The sequence below is a fragment of the Mustela erminea genome, chromosome 19, assembly GCF_009829155.1.
Source record: "Mustela erminea isolate mMusErm1 chromosome 19, mMusErm1.Pri, whole genome shotgun sequence".
Classification (NCBI taxonomy): domain Eukaryota; kingdom Metazoa; phylum Chordata; class Mammalia; order Carnivora; family Mustelidae; genus Mustela; species Mustela erminea.
The window spans coordinates 1,982,899-1,994,862 of NC_045632.1; the positions used below are offsets into that span (position 1 = coordinate 1,982,899).

Sequence of the window (11,964 nt, forward strand, 5' to 3'; positions counted from 1 at the left end):
ATATCTCTGGCTTTTTGTTTTGTTTTAAGTAGGGCTCCAAGCTGGGGGGGCTTAACTCACAACACTGAGATCAAGAGTCAGATGGGCTTAACCTACTGAGCCATCCGGGCGCCCCAATATCTCTGTGTCTTAACAATGAAGGAAAACAGAACTCTCAAGACAGAAAGCAGAAAGAAGAGATAAAGGAGGGGACATTTCAACCTCTCTTGGGCCCCAGACATTCCTGCCATAACAGGAATGCAGAGAAAGGAGGTGGGGGCCCAGGAGAAATGGAAGGGAGGTGGGTTCCAGGATTCAGGAGTGAGGGGAGGGGGTCTGGACTGGGGGAAAGTGATTTTGGTCTCTGGTGGTCTCTGACACAGAGCTGCAGGCTCGGAAATGCTCTCTGCCCCCAGACACGTGCACTGGGGTCTCAGAGCCCACCCCTCCCACCCCCACTCCCCTCCTGTGACCTTTCTCTCTGCTCCCATCACCCACTCCCAGTTGTTATTCAACTAACTCTGAGGTCCACCCTGAACAAACTTCAGCCTGTTCCTGTCCCGAGGATGGACAAACATTGCAAACAGCAAACAGCCCACACCGACCTTGGAGTCGGGGGCAGCGGTCAGTGACCTCCCCCAGGCCCATCCTGCTGCCAGCCCCGCTCCAACCTCCCTCTTGACCTCTAGGACCCAGGTGAGGAGGGGCCGCAGGGGTTGTCCTAACTTGGCTAGCGGTGAGGGAGCCGGGTTCAAATTCACCACTTGCTGGTTGAGGAGCCATTAGTCAGTGGCCTCACCCCCGCACCCCCAAGCCTCTGTGTTCTCATCTGTAAAATGGGAATGATGAAGATGCGTGGACCATTCATTGAGTTAAGGCACCAAACCACCAGCAGCTGTGGTGCCTAGTGCAGAATATGTGCTCAGAAAACACAAGCTTGGGGCACCCGGCGACCACAGCCAATTGAGTGTCTGACTTCGGCTAAGGTCATGATCCCAGGGTCCTAGGATAGAGCCCTGCATCAGTCTCCCTGCTCAGTGGGGAACCTGCTTCTCCCTCTCCCTCCCCGCCAGCTTGTGCTCCCTCTCCCTCTCACCCTTGTTCTCTCTCAAATAAATAAAATCTTTTTTTTTAAAGATTTTATTTATTTATTTGACAGACAGAGATCACAAGTAGGCAGAGAGGCAGCCAGAGAGAGAGGAAGGGAAGCAGGCTCCCTGCTGAGCAGAGAGCCCGACGCGGGGCTCGATCCCAGGACCCCGGGATCATGACCCGAGCTGAAGGCAGAGGCTTCAACCCACTGAGCCACCCAGGCGCCCCTCAAATAAATAAAATCTTAAAAAAAAAAAAAAAAGAAAAGAACGAAAACTCAAGTTTAATAAATAGCCTCTGACCTTGACTGAGCACCTCTGCAGGGTATCTGGCGCTGCCCACAGCAATTTACATAAATAGTCTCCTCTACTCTCCAGGGCAGCTGGTCCATGACTCCCAGACATGGACAGAGAAAACAGGCCCAGAGAGGTTAAGTGACTTGCACCAGATCACACAGCAGGCGGGATGTGGAGGCAGGTTCTGAACCCCATGTGCCTTGCGCTTACGCACAACGCATGGTGGGCTTTTCTTTTTCTTTTCTCTACAGTCAAATACAGAATATAAAATGTACTGGGACCTAAGTCCGGGAGGCAACATTTCTGGGGGCTCTTGTTCCTCTGTTCCTCTTCCGTGCTCAGCTCTCCTGGCCAGGGGTGGGAGGCTGTGCTGCAGGGCAGAGAGCAGAGCCCTCCCCTGGCTGCCTCCCCACGCCCCTTGGCAGGGACTTCAGAGACAGGGGCCCAGGTGACAATGACAAACAGAGGCCTTACCCACCCCTGCTGGCCTCCCTCCTTCCTCTGTTACTGTTCTAGGGGTATGCTTCAGTGCCATTAGGGATGTTGCCAAGGTTGTGCCACCATCGTCACTGTCCATTTCTGGAACTTTCTTATCATTCCAAACAGAACCTCACAGACATTTCATTCCCCCCACCCCACCCCAGAGGTTTCATTTTGCTCATTATTGTTGGTGGGGAGCTGCGGGGCACTTTGTTGCACACCTACTGCGTGCTGGAGCCCGGGCTGGGGCCCCTGGGGGAGCAGCATTCTGTTGGAAGCTGTCCCTTATCTGGGGGGAGGGGAAGCATTCCAAGACCCTCAGGGGATGCCCAAAACCACAGAGAGTGCCAAACCCTGGATCTACTGGGTTTTTTCCTGTCTGTACACACCTATGATAAAGTTTAACTTATAAATTAGACACAGGGGTGCCCAGGTGGCTCAGTCATTAAGTGTCTGCCTTCATCTCAGGTCATGATCCCAGAGGTCATGGGATGGAGCCGCCAGTGGGGCTCCATGCTCAGTGGGGAGTCGGCTTCTCCCTCTGCCTCTGCCCCTCCCCCTGACCATGCTGGCGCTCTCACGCGCGCTCTCTCTCTCTCTCTCTCTCTCTAACAAATAATTAATACAAAATGTTGGAGGGTACTATCAGATAAGTTGTTCAGGCTGTGGCCAAGTTGCAGTTGTCCTATTCATCGCATAAATATACAGGATCCTGGGGCACCTGGGTGGTTCAATGGGTTAAGCCTCTGCCTTCGGTTCAGGTCATGATCTCAGGGTCCTGGGATAGAGTCCCACATAGGGCTTCTTGCTCAGTGGGAAGCCTGCTTCTCTCTCTGCCTCTGCCTACCACTTTGCCTGCTTATGCTCTCTATCTGACAAATAAATAAATAAAATCTTAAAAAAAAAAAAAAAAGAAAATCATTGTAAACAGCCATGATCTGTGAGCCCCACCATGACCAGGGTTCTCATTAAGACGTTTCCTTCTATCACTTCATTCAGTCAAAATCCTGCCTCAAGTAGGATTATAGGCCCCTTTTTCAGAGGAGGGAACTGAGGCCAGAGATAGGGGCCAGCAGGTGAGGTGGACCGAGGATTTGAACACCAGTCACTATAGGAGGCCGCAGAGCCTTCCGTCTTCCCCTGTCAGGCCAGAGTCCCAGGAGGGTAGGAAGGAGGGAGGCCAGCAGGGGTGGGTAAGGCCTCCGCTTGTCACTGTCACCTGGGCCCCTGCTCTGAAGTCCCTGCCAAGGGGCGTGGGGAGGCAGCCAGGGGAGGGCTCTGCTCTCTGCCCTGCAGCACAGCCTCCCCCCCCCTGGCCAGGAGAGCTGAGCACGGAGGAGGAACAGAGGAACAAGAACCCCCAGAAATGTTGCCTCCTGGACTCAGGCCCCAGGCCCTGCCCTCCTTCTGCTTCTGTGTTCTGGTCCTGGCCTGTGTTGTGGGTGAGGAGGTGTGGATGCAGGGGTGTGCGGGGTGTGCAGGCTGGCAGATGTGCCGTAGGGAGCTTATGTGTTTCATCGTGTGCAGATGGGTGTGCGTTTCTGGTGGCCGCATGAGAGGTGTGCACGTGGGGCTGGTGCAAATGACCGGGGTACGGGTCGTGCCTTGGTGTGGGTATTTGCACAAGAATAGAACGTCACGGTAAATGCGCGTGCCGGCGAACATACCTATGTAGGTTTGCGTGCACACGTTTTCATGCAGAAGTTATGAGTGTGTAGATGACATGAGGGTGTCTATGTGTTGGTATGTGAACCTGTCTGCATTCTGCACGTGCATGTAAAATTTTAACACTCCAGTGTGCAAGGCATCCTCCCAATTGCCTCATGTGTGGTTAACTCTGAGTTCTCCCAGGATCCCTGAGGTAGGGCCTCTCATTATCCCATTCTGCAGAAGGGAAAACTGAGTACAGAAGAGGTTCGGTCATTGACTAAAGAACCTCGCAGGTCCTATGGGTGCCTCTGTACGTGCATGATCGTGTGTGTCTGCATGAAGGCTGGGATCTGTAGGTGACGCTTTGCGCAGCAGGCGTGAGAGTGCTGGACAGGCAGGTGTGTCTGAGGAGGTCAAGTGCGATCCAAGGCAGGACCCCTGGCCCCCTGGGGAGGAACAAACAACACAGTCCTACCAGCCTCCATCTTTGGGGGTGGACAGTCTTCCTGTGTTCTCCCTCTGCTGTCTGCAGAGGTGGTTCAGACAGTGTGGGGGTTGTGGGAGACCCGAGGGGGGGCAGCAAGCTCAGGTAGTAAAGGAGGCATCAGAAGAGGGGTGGGGCCAAGGGGGGGTTACAAAACTGAGGGGGACACCACAGGCAGACAGAGGGGTGACTGAAGGGGCCGCAGGCACAGAGGGTGAAAGGCAGCAGTGACGGGTGTCAAGGGGCTGCCCTCGGGCCACCAGGGGAGACAGTGATGGTGAGCACAGAGGGGAAAGCAGGAGGAAGGATTCTCAGGTCCCAGCCCACCCATGTGGCCCTCTGGTCCCGCCTAGCCCGCCAGCAAGCGGTGCCCACAGAATCCCCAAGCCCCCAACCAGGGCTAGCGAGTGGTTCTTGGAGCCTGCTGCCTGACAAGGTGAAGGTGCTGGTGACCAGGACCAGAGAGAAGTGGCAGTGGTTCTGGTGAGTGTGTGCCCCTGTGCTTGGGGGGTGGGTGGACTCTCGGGTCTGAGGGAGGAGGGGCTGGGGACAGGACTCCTGTGTCTGACGGAGGAGACGCTGGGGGCCTGGACCCCTGGGTCTGAGGGAGGAGAGGCTGAGGGTCTGGACTCTTAGGTCTGAGCGAGGAGAGGCCGGAGGCTTGGACCTCTGGGTCTGAGGAAGGAGGGGCTGAGAGTCTGGACCCCTAGGTTAGAAGGAGAACCTGGGTCAGAGGGAGGAGGGGCAGGGCCAGAACTCTGGGGTTCTAAGTGGAATAAGCCTGTGACCTCTGGGTCTGAGAAGAGCGGAGAGTAAGAGTCGAGAGCAGGCACTCCTAGGTCTGAAGGAGGAGGGCTGAATGGGACAGCGGAAGTCTTGGGGGTGGCTGGGGTCTCAGCTGTTATGTCCCTTCTCCTGCAGGGGACCGGAGGCCTTCCAGGGCTTTGTGAAGACCTACTACGACGACCACCTGAAGGACCTGAGCGTCCGCTCCCAAGCCTGGCTCCGCAGCTCCAAAGACAGCCTTCTGAACCGGGCCCACAGCCTGTGCCCCCGGCTTCTCTGTGGGGACGGGGACTAGAATTAAAGTTTCTGCTGCCGCCACAATAAAGAAATACTTCTCTTGTGTCCCTGTCCCAGTCCCTTCCCACTGTGGCCGCCCCCAGCAGTTCAAGAGTAGAGGACGTGACACCTGGCCAGGGAGGGACGGGGCGGGCGGGGGCGCTGAGGGGAAGGAGGCAGGGGGATCATTCACTTCTCCCAGCCCTGAAACCCACCCCTGCGGGCTTGTGGGGGGAAGGAGACCTCAGACAGCCGAGTTTGGGGTTGGAGGGGGAAGGCTGGAGTGTGGATGTGGTCAGCAGGTCCCCACAGCCACCTGTCATTCCAAGCTCTGCCTTTGCTTCCTACGTGAGGGAAACCCCAGCCCCCTTTCCTGGTGGGTGCCCAGAACCCCTAACTCTTCACAGCCCCCCACCCAGCCTGTCTCTCTCAGGAGTGAGTTTTCAGAGTGGGGGGCCCCGTGTGGCTTGACCCTGGGACAGTCACTGCCCTCCCTGCCCCGCACCGCCCCCTCAGCGGCCCTGTTGGCTCGGACTTTGGCCTAGGGACAAAGTGAGGGTGGTGGCTGTGGACAGGGAGGTGGACCGCAAGAGCTATAAAGCCTTTCTCTGCCCTCGTGGAAGCCGGGGAGGACAGCCTGCTGGAGCCGGGTAAGAGAGGGACCAGGATGGAAATGGGGAAGGGTCAGCAGGGAGGGGGCAGAGATAATATGAAGTCAGAAACCCCACAGAGTTCCAACATTAGATTCCTCTGTTGGAAGGGCAGGATTTAGAATCTTAGACCATTCCACCTGTGCCGATGGCCCTCGGGGTTGGATCTCAGCTTCATCTCCAAATTGCAGGAGAGACAGTCAGGCCTCTGGGCACTGTCATCGCTGAGCTGAGCGCTTCTGTCACCACAGGGCAGGGCGGTGGGGAGTGGAGACCAACGGAAGGCACAAGGACGCAGAACAGGGCCTGGCGCATCAGAAACAGGCCCCCGGGTGTATGAGGTGCATCCCCGTGCCCACTGGGTCTCAGCGGGATGTCACCCTCTGCCAAGCCTTTCCCAGGCCACGCATGCGACACAGCCTCCCCCGTCCGGAGTACTTATCCCCTCCCCCACAGCGTGTCCCCTCGTTGAAGACATGCTGTACATTTTCCTCATTTAATACCATTGATTGTATTTCTCTCTCATGTGGGCTGCGGAAGGGCAGGGCTGTCGCCTGAGTTCACAGCAGGGGCCTAGGGCCTTGCTTGGCACACACGGTTAGGGCTCGAGAGGCTTCTCGAGGGAATTAAGGGATGTTAGAACGAAGGTGTGAAAATCAGGAGAATCATAAAATGTTAGACAATGAGCCCCAAGCACAGGCACTGGCAGCTGGACTCCGCGTGGGGCCAGGGGTGGACCTAGGGGTCACCGACGACCCTGCTCCACAGTCTTCTCAGCGTTCCAGGTCTTCTGAAGCTATGGGTACCCGATACCTCCTGGTTCTGGTTCTTATCCTCCTGGTCTTGGGATGTGGTGAGTGTGTTTGGCAGGGGACAGACGAGGGGTCTGAGGGGGATGAGATGAGCTCTAAGCATCTTCCCAGTCCGGTCCTTGCCTGGCCCTTCCCCTGTCCCCCTCCTTCCCTGCCTCGTTGCCCCCTGCAGCAGGCTCCTCAGCTCTCCTAATGCGCTCCCCCCCTGCAGAGGTCAGGGGGGCCCACGTGCCCCAGCAAGATGAAGCCGCCAGCCCTGCCCTGCTCACTCAGTTACAAGAATCACTGTATAGCTACTGGGGGACAGCCAGATCGGCCGCCCAGGAGCTGTATGAGAAAACATACCTGACCACCATGGATGAGAAAATCAGGTATCAACCCGCCCCCTCTGGGAACCAGGAGTCCTGGCCCCCAGCCCTGCCCGAACCACGGATTCTGAGATCCCAGCCCCTTCCTCCCTAGGGATCCAAGAGTTTGGGTTCCAGCCACCTTTTCCTACAGGACACATAATTCTGGGCCCCCCAGTCTGTTTCTCCCCTAGACTCGGGGTACTCCCAGCCTCCTCCCCGCTCTGAGCGTCTGTTCTTTCTCCCCAGGGACCTATACACCAAAAGCACAGCAGCTGTGAGCACTTATGCAGGGATTTTCGGTGACCAGTTACTTTCTATGCTGAAAGGAGACCAGTAGCAGCTGGGGCCCCGTCCAGGGGGGAAGGGAGAGTCCAGACCCCACAACCCCTTGGCTCCTCTGACCCGCCCCCCACTTCTCAGCAGCTGCCAGCATCCTGCTCCCAACACTAGTCTGTCTTCTTACAAATAAATTAATATACAAAGCCATTTATTTTATTCCATGTGGTTGCTTTTCTAAGACAAAGATGGCGGGACTGATTCTGTCCATCCAATGCTTATTGAATGCCCATTAGACGTATGGAGGCCTAACTTGGTCAGTGGGAATAACGAGGTAAATAATAACAAGGAATAATCGTAACAGCAAAATTAGACACTGCCCTTCCCCCAAGGTCTGGCCTTCTCCTCTGTGAAATGACAAGCCAGAACACAGCTAACTTCCAGTGGCCTCCGGCAATATCCAGGCCCTGGACAAGTCCTTTAAATGTGCATCCTAGTGAGGTGTCCCATGGTCCTGTGTCAGAGGGGAGACTGGTGCCCGGAGGTCACTACTGAGCATGGGAAATCAGAGCCCAGGTGGTCTGGGACCCAAGAGGATCGGTCTACAAAAGCGATGCCCTGTGACAATTCCTATACACTTGTCCGACATGTCCAAGATTTATTGAGCTCCTGCTAGGGCCAGGAGACACTGCCGGGGGGAAGGGGGGGAAAGACAGTCCTGCTTTCTGTGACCCTTTAAAAAGCTATTGATTGGGTCTGGGCCCAATTCCATGTAGGTTTAGTGATTACAGCTGTGTGCTGTGCCTTGTTAGCTGCTCTCTCCCCTTGTTAGCAACAGTAGTGACATCTGACCTCTCATTCAGGATCAGGAAGGAGCTCTGTTCCGTCTTGAGGCCACCAACGGAGCCCGACCCCGACCGCCAGAGCGGCTGTGGGGTGGGAAGGGGCGGGGAGGCAGAGGGATGAGCCAGACAACCAAGGAAGAAGATGACTTCAGACAGCAATTTGTGTGATGCAGAAAAGAAGTGAAGATATGAAGGCCCGGGTGCTGTCCCCTCGGATAAGGGAGGGCCCCTAGAAAACCTGGCTGGGCTGGTCCCAGGGGATGCAGTGGAGTGTGGTTGGGGCTGTTGTTGCTGGGTGGTGGGAGGAGGGGAGCAGGGGACTGGCTTGGTTGGTTAGTGGTTGGGAAATGGTATCTGGGCAGTAGGGAACTGCAGGCAAAAAGCACAGGATGTGCAAGGAAGAGAAGAGGCAGTACAGTTGGAGAGATCAGTGCTGGGCGGGTAGAGGGCTGAGGGCTTGGACTTCTGGGTTCTGAGGGAGTAGACAGTGGCCCTGGGACCCCCCAAGTCCAGGGGTGGGGCTGTTGGCCTCTGAGGATCTAGGGTCTGTGTTTTTCCTAATCTGCTTGGCATTAACCTCCAGCCGGCCTCTCAGCACTCTCAGAGCAGTTTCCCAGTTCTTGAGGATGGGCAGCTAGGAGTCTAGTAGAAAACAGGGGCCTTGGGGAGGGGCTGTGGGAAATGCCCCCAAGTTCCCCAGGGCCTGGGAAGAGCTGAGGCTGCCAAACCCAGGGGGTGACAGGGAGGGGGGTACCCTAGAGGAACAATCCCTGCTCTGTCCACTTGTTTCCCACGGACTCAAGCCAAACCAAACCACTGCCCAGGCCAGTTCTGCTTCCAACCAATCCTGGTGCCCTTCCCAGATTCCTCCTTCCTTTCTCAGGCCTCCACCCCAGTCCCACTCACCCTAGGACCCCAGAGGCCAGGCCCTCAGATGCCTCTTCCCCCAGAACTCAGGAGTCTGGGACCCCAGACCTCTTCTCCCTCAGACTCAGGAGTCTGGACCCCCAAGCCTTTTTCCTCAGGACCCCAAAGTGTAGGGCTCCAGGCCTTTCCTCCCTTAGAACCCGCCATCGCAGCCTCTGGTTGGTGTTGGGCGTCCCCTAGTGGAAGACAAGAGTGGCTGTGAGCTACTTAGCAGAAATGGAAGAATTTATTTGGTCACTCAACAGACAAGAGGGAGGGCTTTGCACCGGTCCTAAGGTCACAGTCTAGCTGAGAGACCTTGATGCTCCAACAGATCGGGACTCCGCAGTTTATGAGAGAAGAGGTCAGACCTGAGCATTTTGTATCTAGAGTTGAAAGCAGAGATGGGGTTACAGTGAAGGTAGAGATTATGTTTCTTTTTTTTTAATTTTAAATTTTATTTATTTGTCAGAGAGAGAGAGAGAGAGACAGCACAAGCAGGGGGAGCAGCAGGCAGAGGGAGAAGCAGATGGGAGCCCGACCTGGGGCTCAATCCCAGGATCCCGGGATCATGACCTGAATTGAAGGCAGACGCCCAACCAACAAGCCACCCAGACTCCCTTGGAGATTATGTTTTAAATCCCCTCACTTGCCTTAGCTTTCTGTGATCCTCTATTTAAGCTTGTGCATGTAATTTTGTACCTTTTTTTTTTTAAGATTTTATTCATTTATTTGACAGAGAGAGAGCAATCACAAGTAGGCAGAGAGAGACTGGGAAGCAGACTCCCTGCTGAGCAGAGAGCCCGAGGCGGGGCTCAATCCGGGGAGCCTGATGTCAGACCTGAGCCAAAGGCAGAGACCCAACAACCCCACTGAGCCACCCAGGCGCCTGTAATTTTGTACTTTGAAAAAAGAGGCCCACAAAGTCTTGCTTTTGTCTGGTGGACTTGAATCAATATGTTCATTTCTTCCCTAGACTTAAAAACTGGGCCTATGGGGCGGCTGGGTGGCTCAGTGAGTTAAGTCTCTGCCTTCAGTTCAGGTTATGATCTCAGGGTCCTGGGATAGAGCCCCACATTGGGCTCTCTGTTCAACAGGGATCATGCTTCCCCCTCTCTCTCTGCCTGCTTGTGATCTCTCTTTCTGTTAAATAAATAAATCTTTAAAAAAAATTATTTTATTTATTTATTTGACAGACAGAGATCACAGGTAGAGAGGGGAAGAGAAGCAGGATCCGTACTGAGCAGAAAGCCGGATGCAGGGCTTGATCCCAGGACCCAGGGATCATGACCCCAGGACCCAGGGATCATGACCCCATGAATGTAGAGTCCCTAACCCACTGAGCCACCCAGACGCCCCGTAAATAAAATCTTAAAAAAACAAAAACAAAAACAAAAAAACAAACTGGGCCTACAATTTTTTCTAAATTTCTATTTATTTATTTGAGAGAGCGGGCACCGACAGCACAAGGTGGGGAAGAGGCAGAGGGGCGGGCCGCCAAAATGGGGCCTCTGTCCCAGGATCCTGGGATCATGATTTGAGCTGAGGGCAGACGCTTAACCAACTGGGCATACAATTTCACAGACTGGTTCTTGCCGCTTTTATAATCTGCCAGTGAAGTGGACTGGGAAAGACATTCTCTAAGGTAACTTCTTGCCCTTGTGTTGGTCCTCAACATGAGGTAGATAGGTCATCGACCTTCTGCAAAGTTTCATCCCTTCACTTAGTAATCATCCCCTGGGGCAGTGGCGGAACAGTCCTTGGCTTCCCCCACCCAGGGCAAGACAGGCCACACCCGTCCCTGACAGTGACGACAGAAAGTGGGCAGGGAACGGGAAGACCGGGAGGCGGTGCTCGCACAGCCTGGGGGCCAGGGAGGGTTTCCTGGAGGTGATATTACTGCCTAGCTGGGAACAAGAGGAAAGTGGAGGGACTAGATAATAAAATGAGAAATAAATAATTGTACAATCTAGTGTGAAGCCTGCTCTCCCTTTCAGGTAATCTGTTAAGGTCAGTAATAACAGCGCAAGATACTGATCACCTGCTAAGAGTGAGGTGGGGCTGGGTGGGTGGGTGCTGTTTACATTCGGGATCTCACTGGGTCTTTCCAAAACCCCGGCGGGGCACAAGCGGGAGTGAAATGCGTTTAAAACAAAAAGAGATGGAAACTGAGGCCCAAAGAGGTATGTTCCTGGTCCGGGATCACTTAGAAGGCCAGTAGCACAACCAGAGTTTAAACCCAGGTCACACCTCCACTCAATTCATACATAAGGCTTAGCAGCCGCTGACACATTTTTCTGATCTCCATACCACCCTCCCCAGGCCAGGGGTCTTGCAACACGTGTCCCGGCTTGGAACAGTACAAAGATACATAGCTAAGAAAAAGTATGAAGTTCACAGAGCCCTTGAAGCCGAGTCCGAGTTGCGGAATTTGCCCCGGAATGCGCATGCGGGCTAAACTAGGTGACCCGAAAGCTTGGGGAAGGGCTGGCGGCTGGGAGAACCCTGAAATACTAATTCTGAATGCACGGGAAAACTCCAACCTAAGGGTACTTGAAAGAAAAGGACTGCTTTTGGAAGAGGTGTCTAAAGGCTACGACATTGGCCAAAAGCCCGCCCCCTGAGTCTGGGTACGGTGGCCGCAGAGGTTCAGTCAACACAGGAGGGGCGCGCTTCGACCAGATCGTTTTGAGGCGTTACGGTGGCCGGGAAAGTTCAAGAAACACGGAAACGGAAAGGCCTCGGAGAATCGGCGGGGCGGGCAGGATGGCCTACAACGCTCACATAAATGGAAGACGCGAATTTACCCGAGAAAGCAAAGGGAATGGAGCCTCTGAGAAGCTCCTACGCCCGCCGAGAAAGTCCGGAAGTTCAAAGCAGGGAGAACGTCAGCTGGGTGAAAACGAACGTACGGCGGAGAGAAGGCGGAGTGGAGGAGGAGTACGGTGGCCGAGCTGGTTCTTTCTTAGCCGGAAGCGGCTCTCTCGAGAGGCGTGGCTTACGCGCTCCTGCCGGATACGGTAGCTGGCGGCTCCGGCAAGTGTGAAATCTCGCGCGATCGCGCTGGCGCCGTCGGGGACGG

At 55.0% G+C, this 11,964-nt stretch overlaps 2 protein-coding genes across 2 annotated transcripts; both read left to right on the top strand.

The window, feature by feature from the left end:
* The first annotated feature begins 3,099 nt into the window (after positions 1-3,099).
* APOC4 (apolipoprotein C4) lies at positions 3,100-5,109 on the top strand. Its single transcript, XM_032324549.1, has 3 exons — positions 3,100-3,289; positions 4,335-4,464; positions 4,903-5,109. Exons 1-3 carry the CDS (start codon positions 3,214-3,216, stop codon positions 5,060-5,062), a joined length of 366 nt encoding a protein of 121 aa, XP_032180440.1. The 5' UTR covers positions 3,100-3,213; the 3' UTR covers positions 5,063-5,109.
* Positions 5,110-5,588: 479 nt separating this feature from the next.
* On the top strand, positions 5,589-7,341 carry APOC2 (apolipoprotein C2). Its single transcript, XM_032324550.1, has 4 exons — positions 5,589-5,693; positions 6,462-6,546; positions 6,717-6,876; positions 7,102-7,341. The coding sequence occupies exons 2-4, from the start codon at positions 6,492-6,494 to the stop codon at positions 7,190-7,192; spliced, it is 306 nt and encodes a 101-aa protein (XP_032180441.1). The 5' UTR covers positions 5,589-5,693; positions 6,462-6,491; the 3' UTR covers positions 7,193-7,341.
* Positions 7,342-11,964: the final 4,623 nt, after the last annotated feature.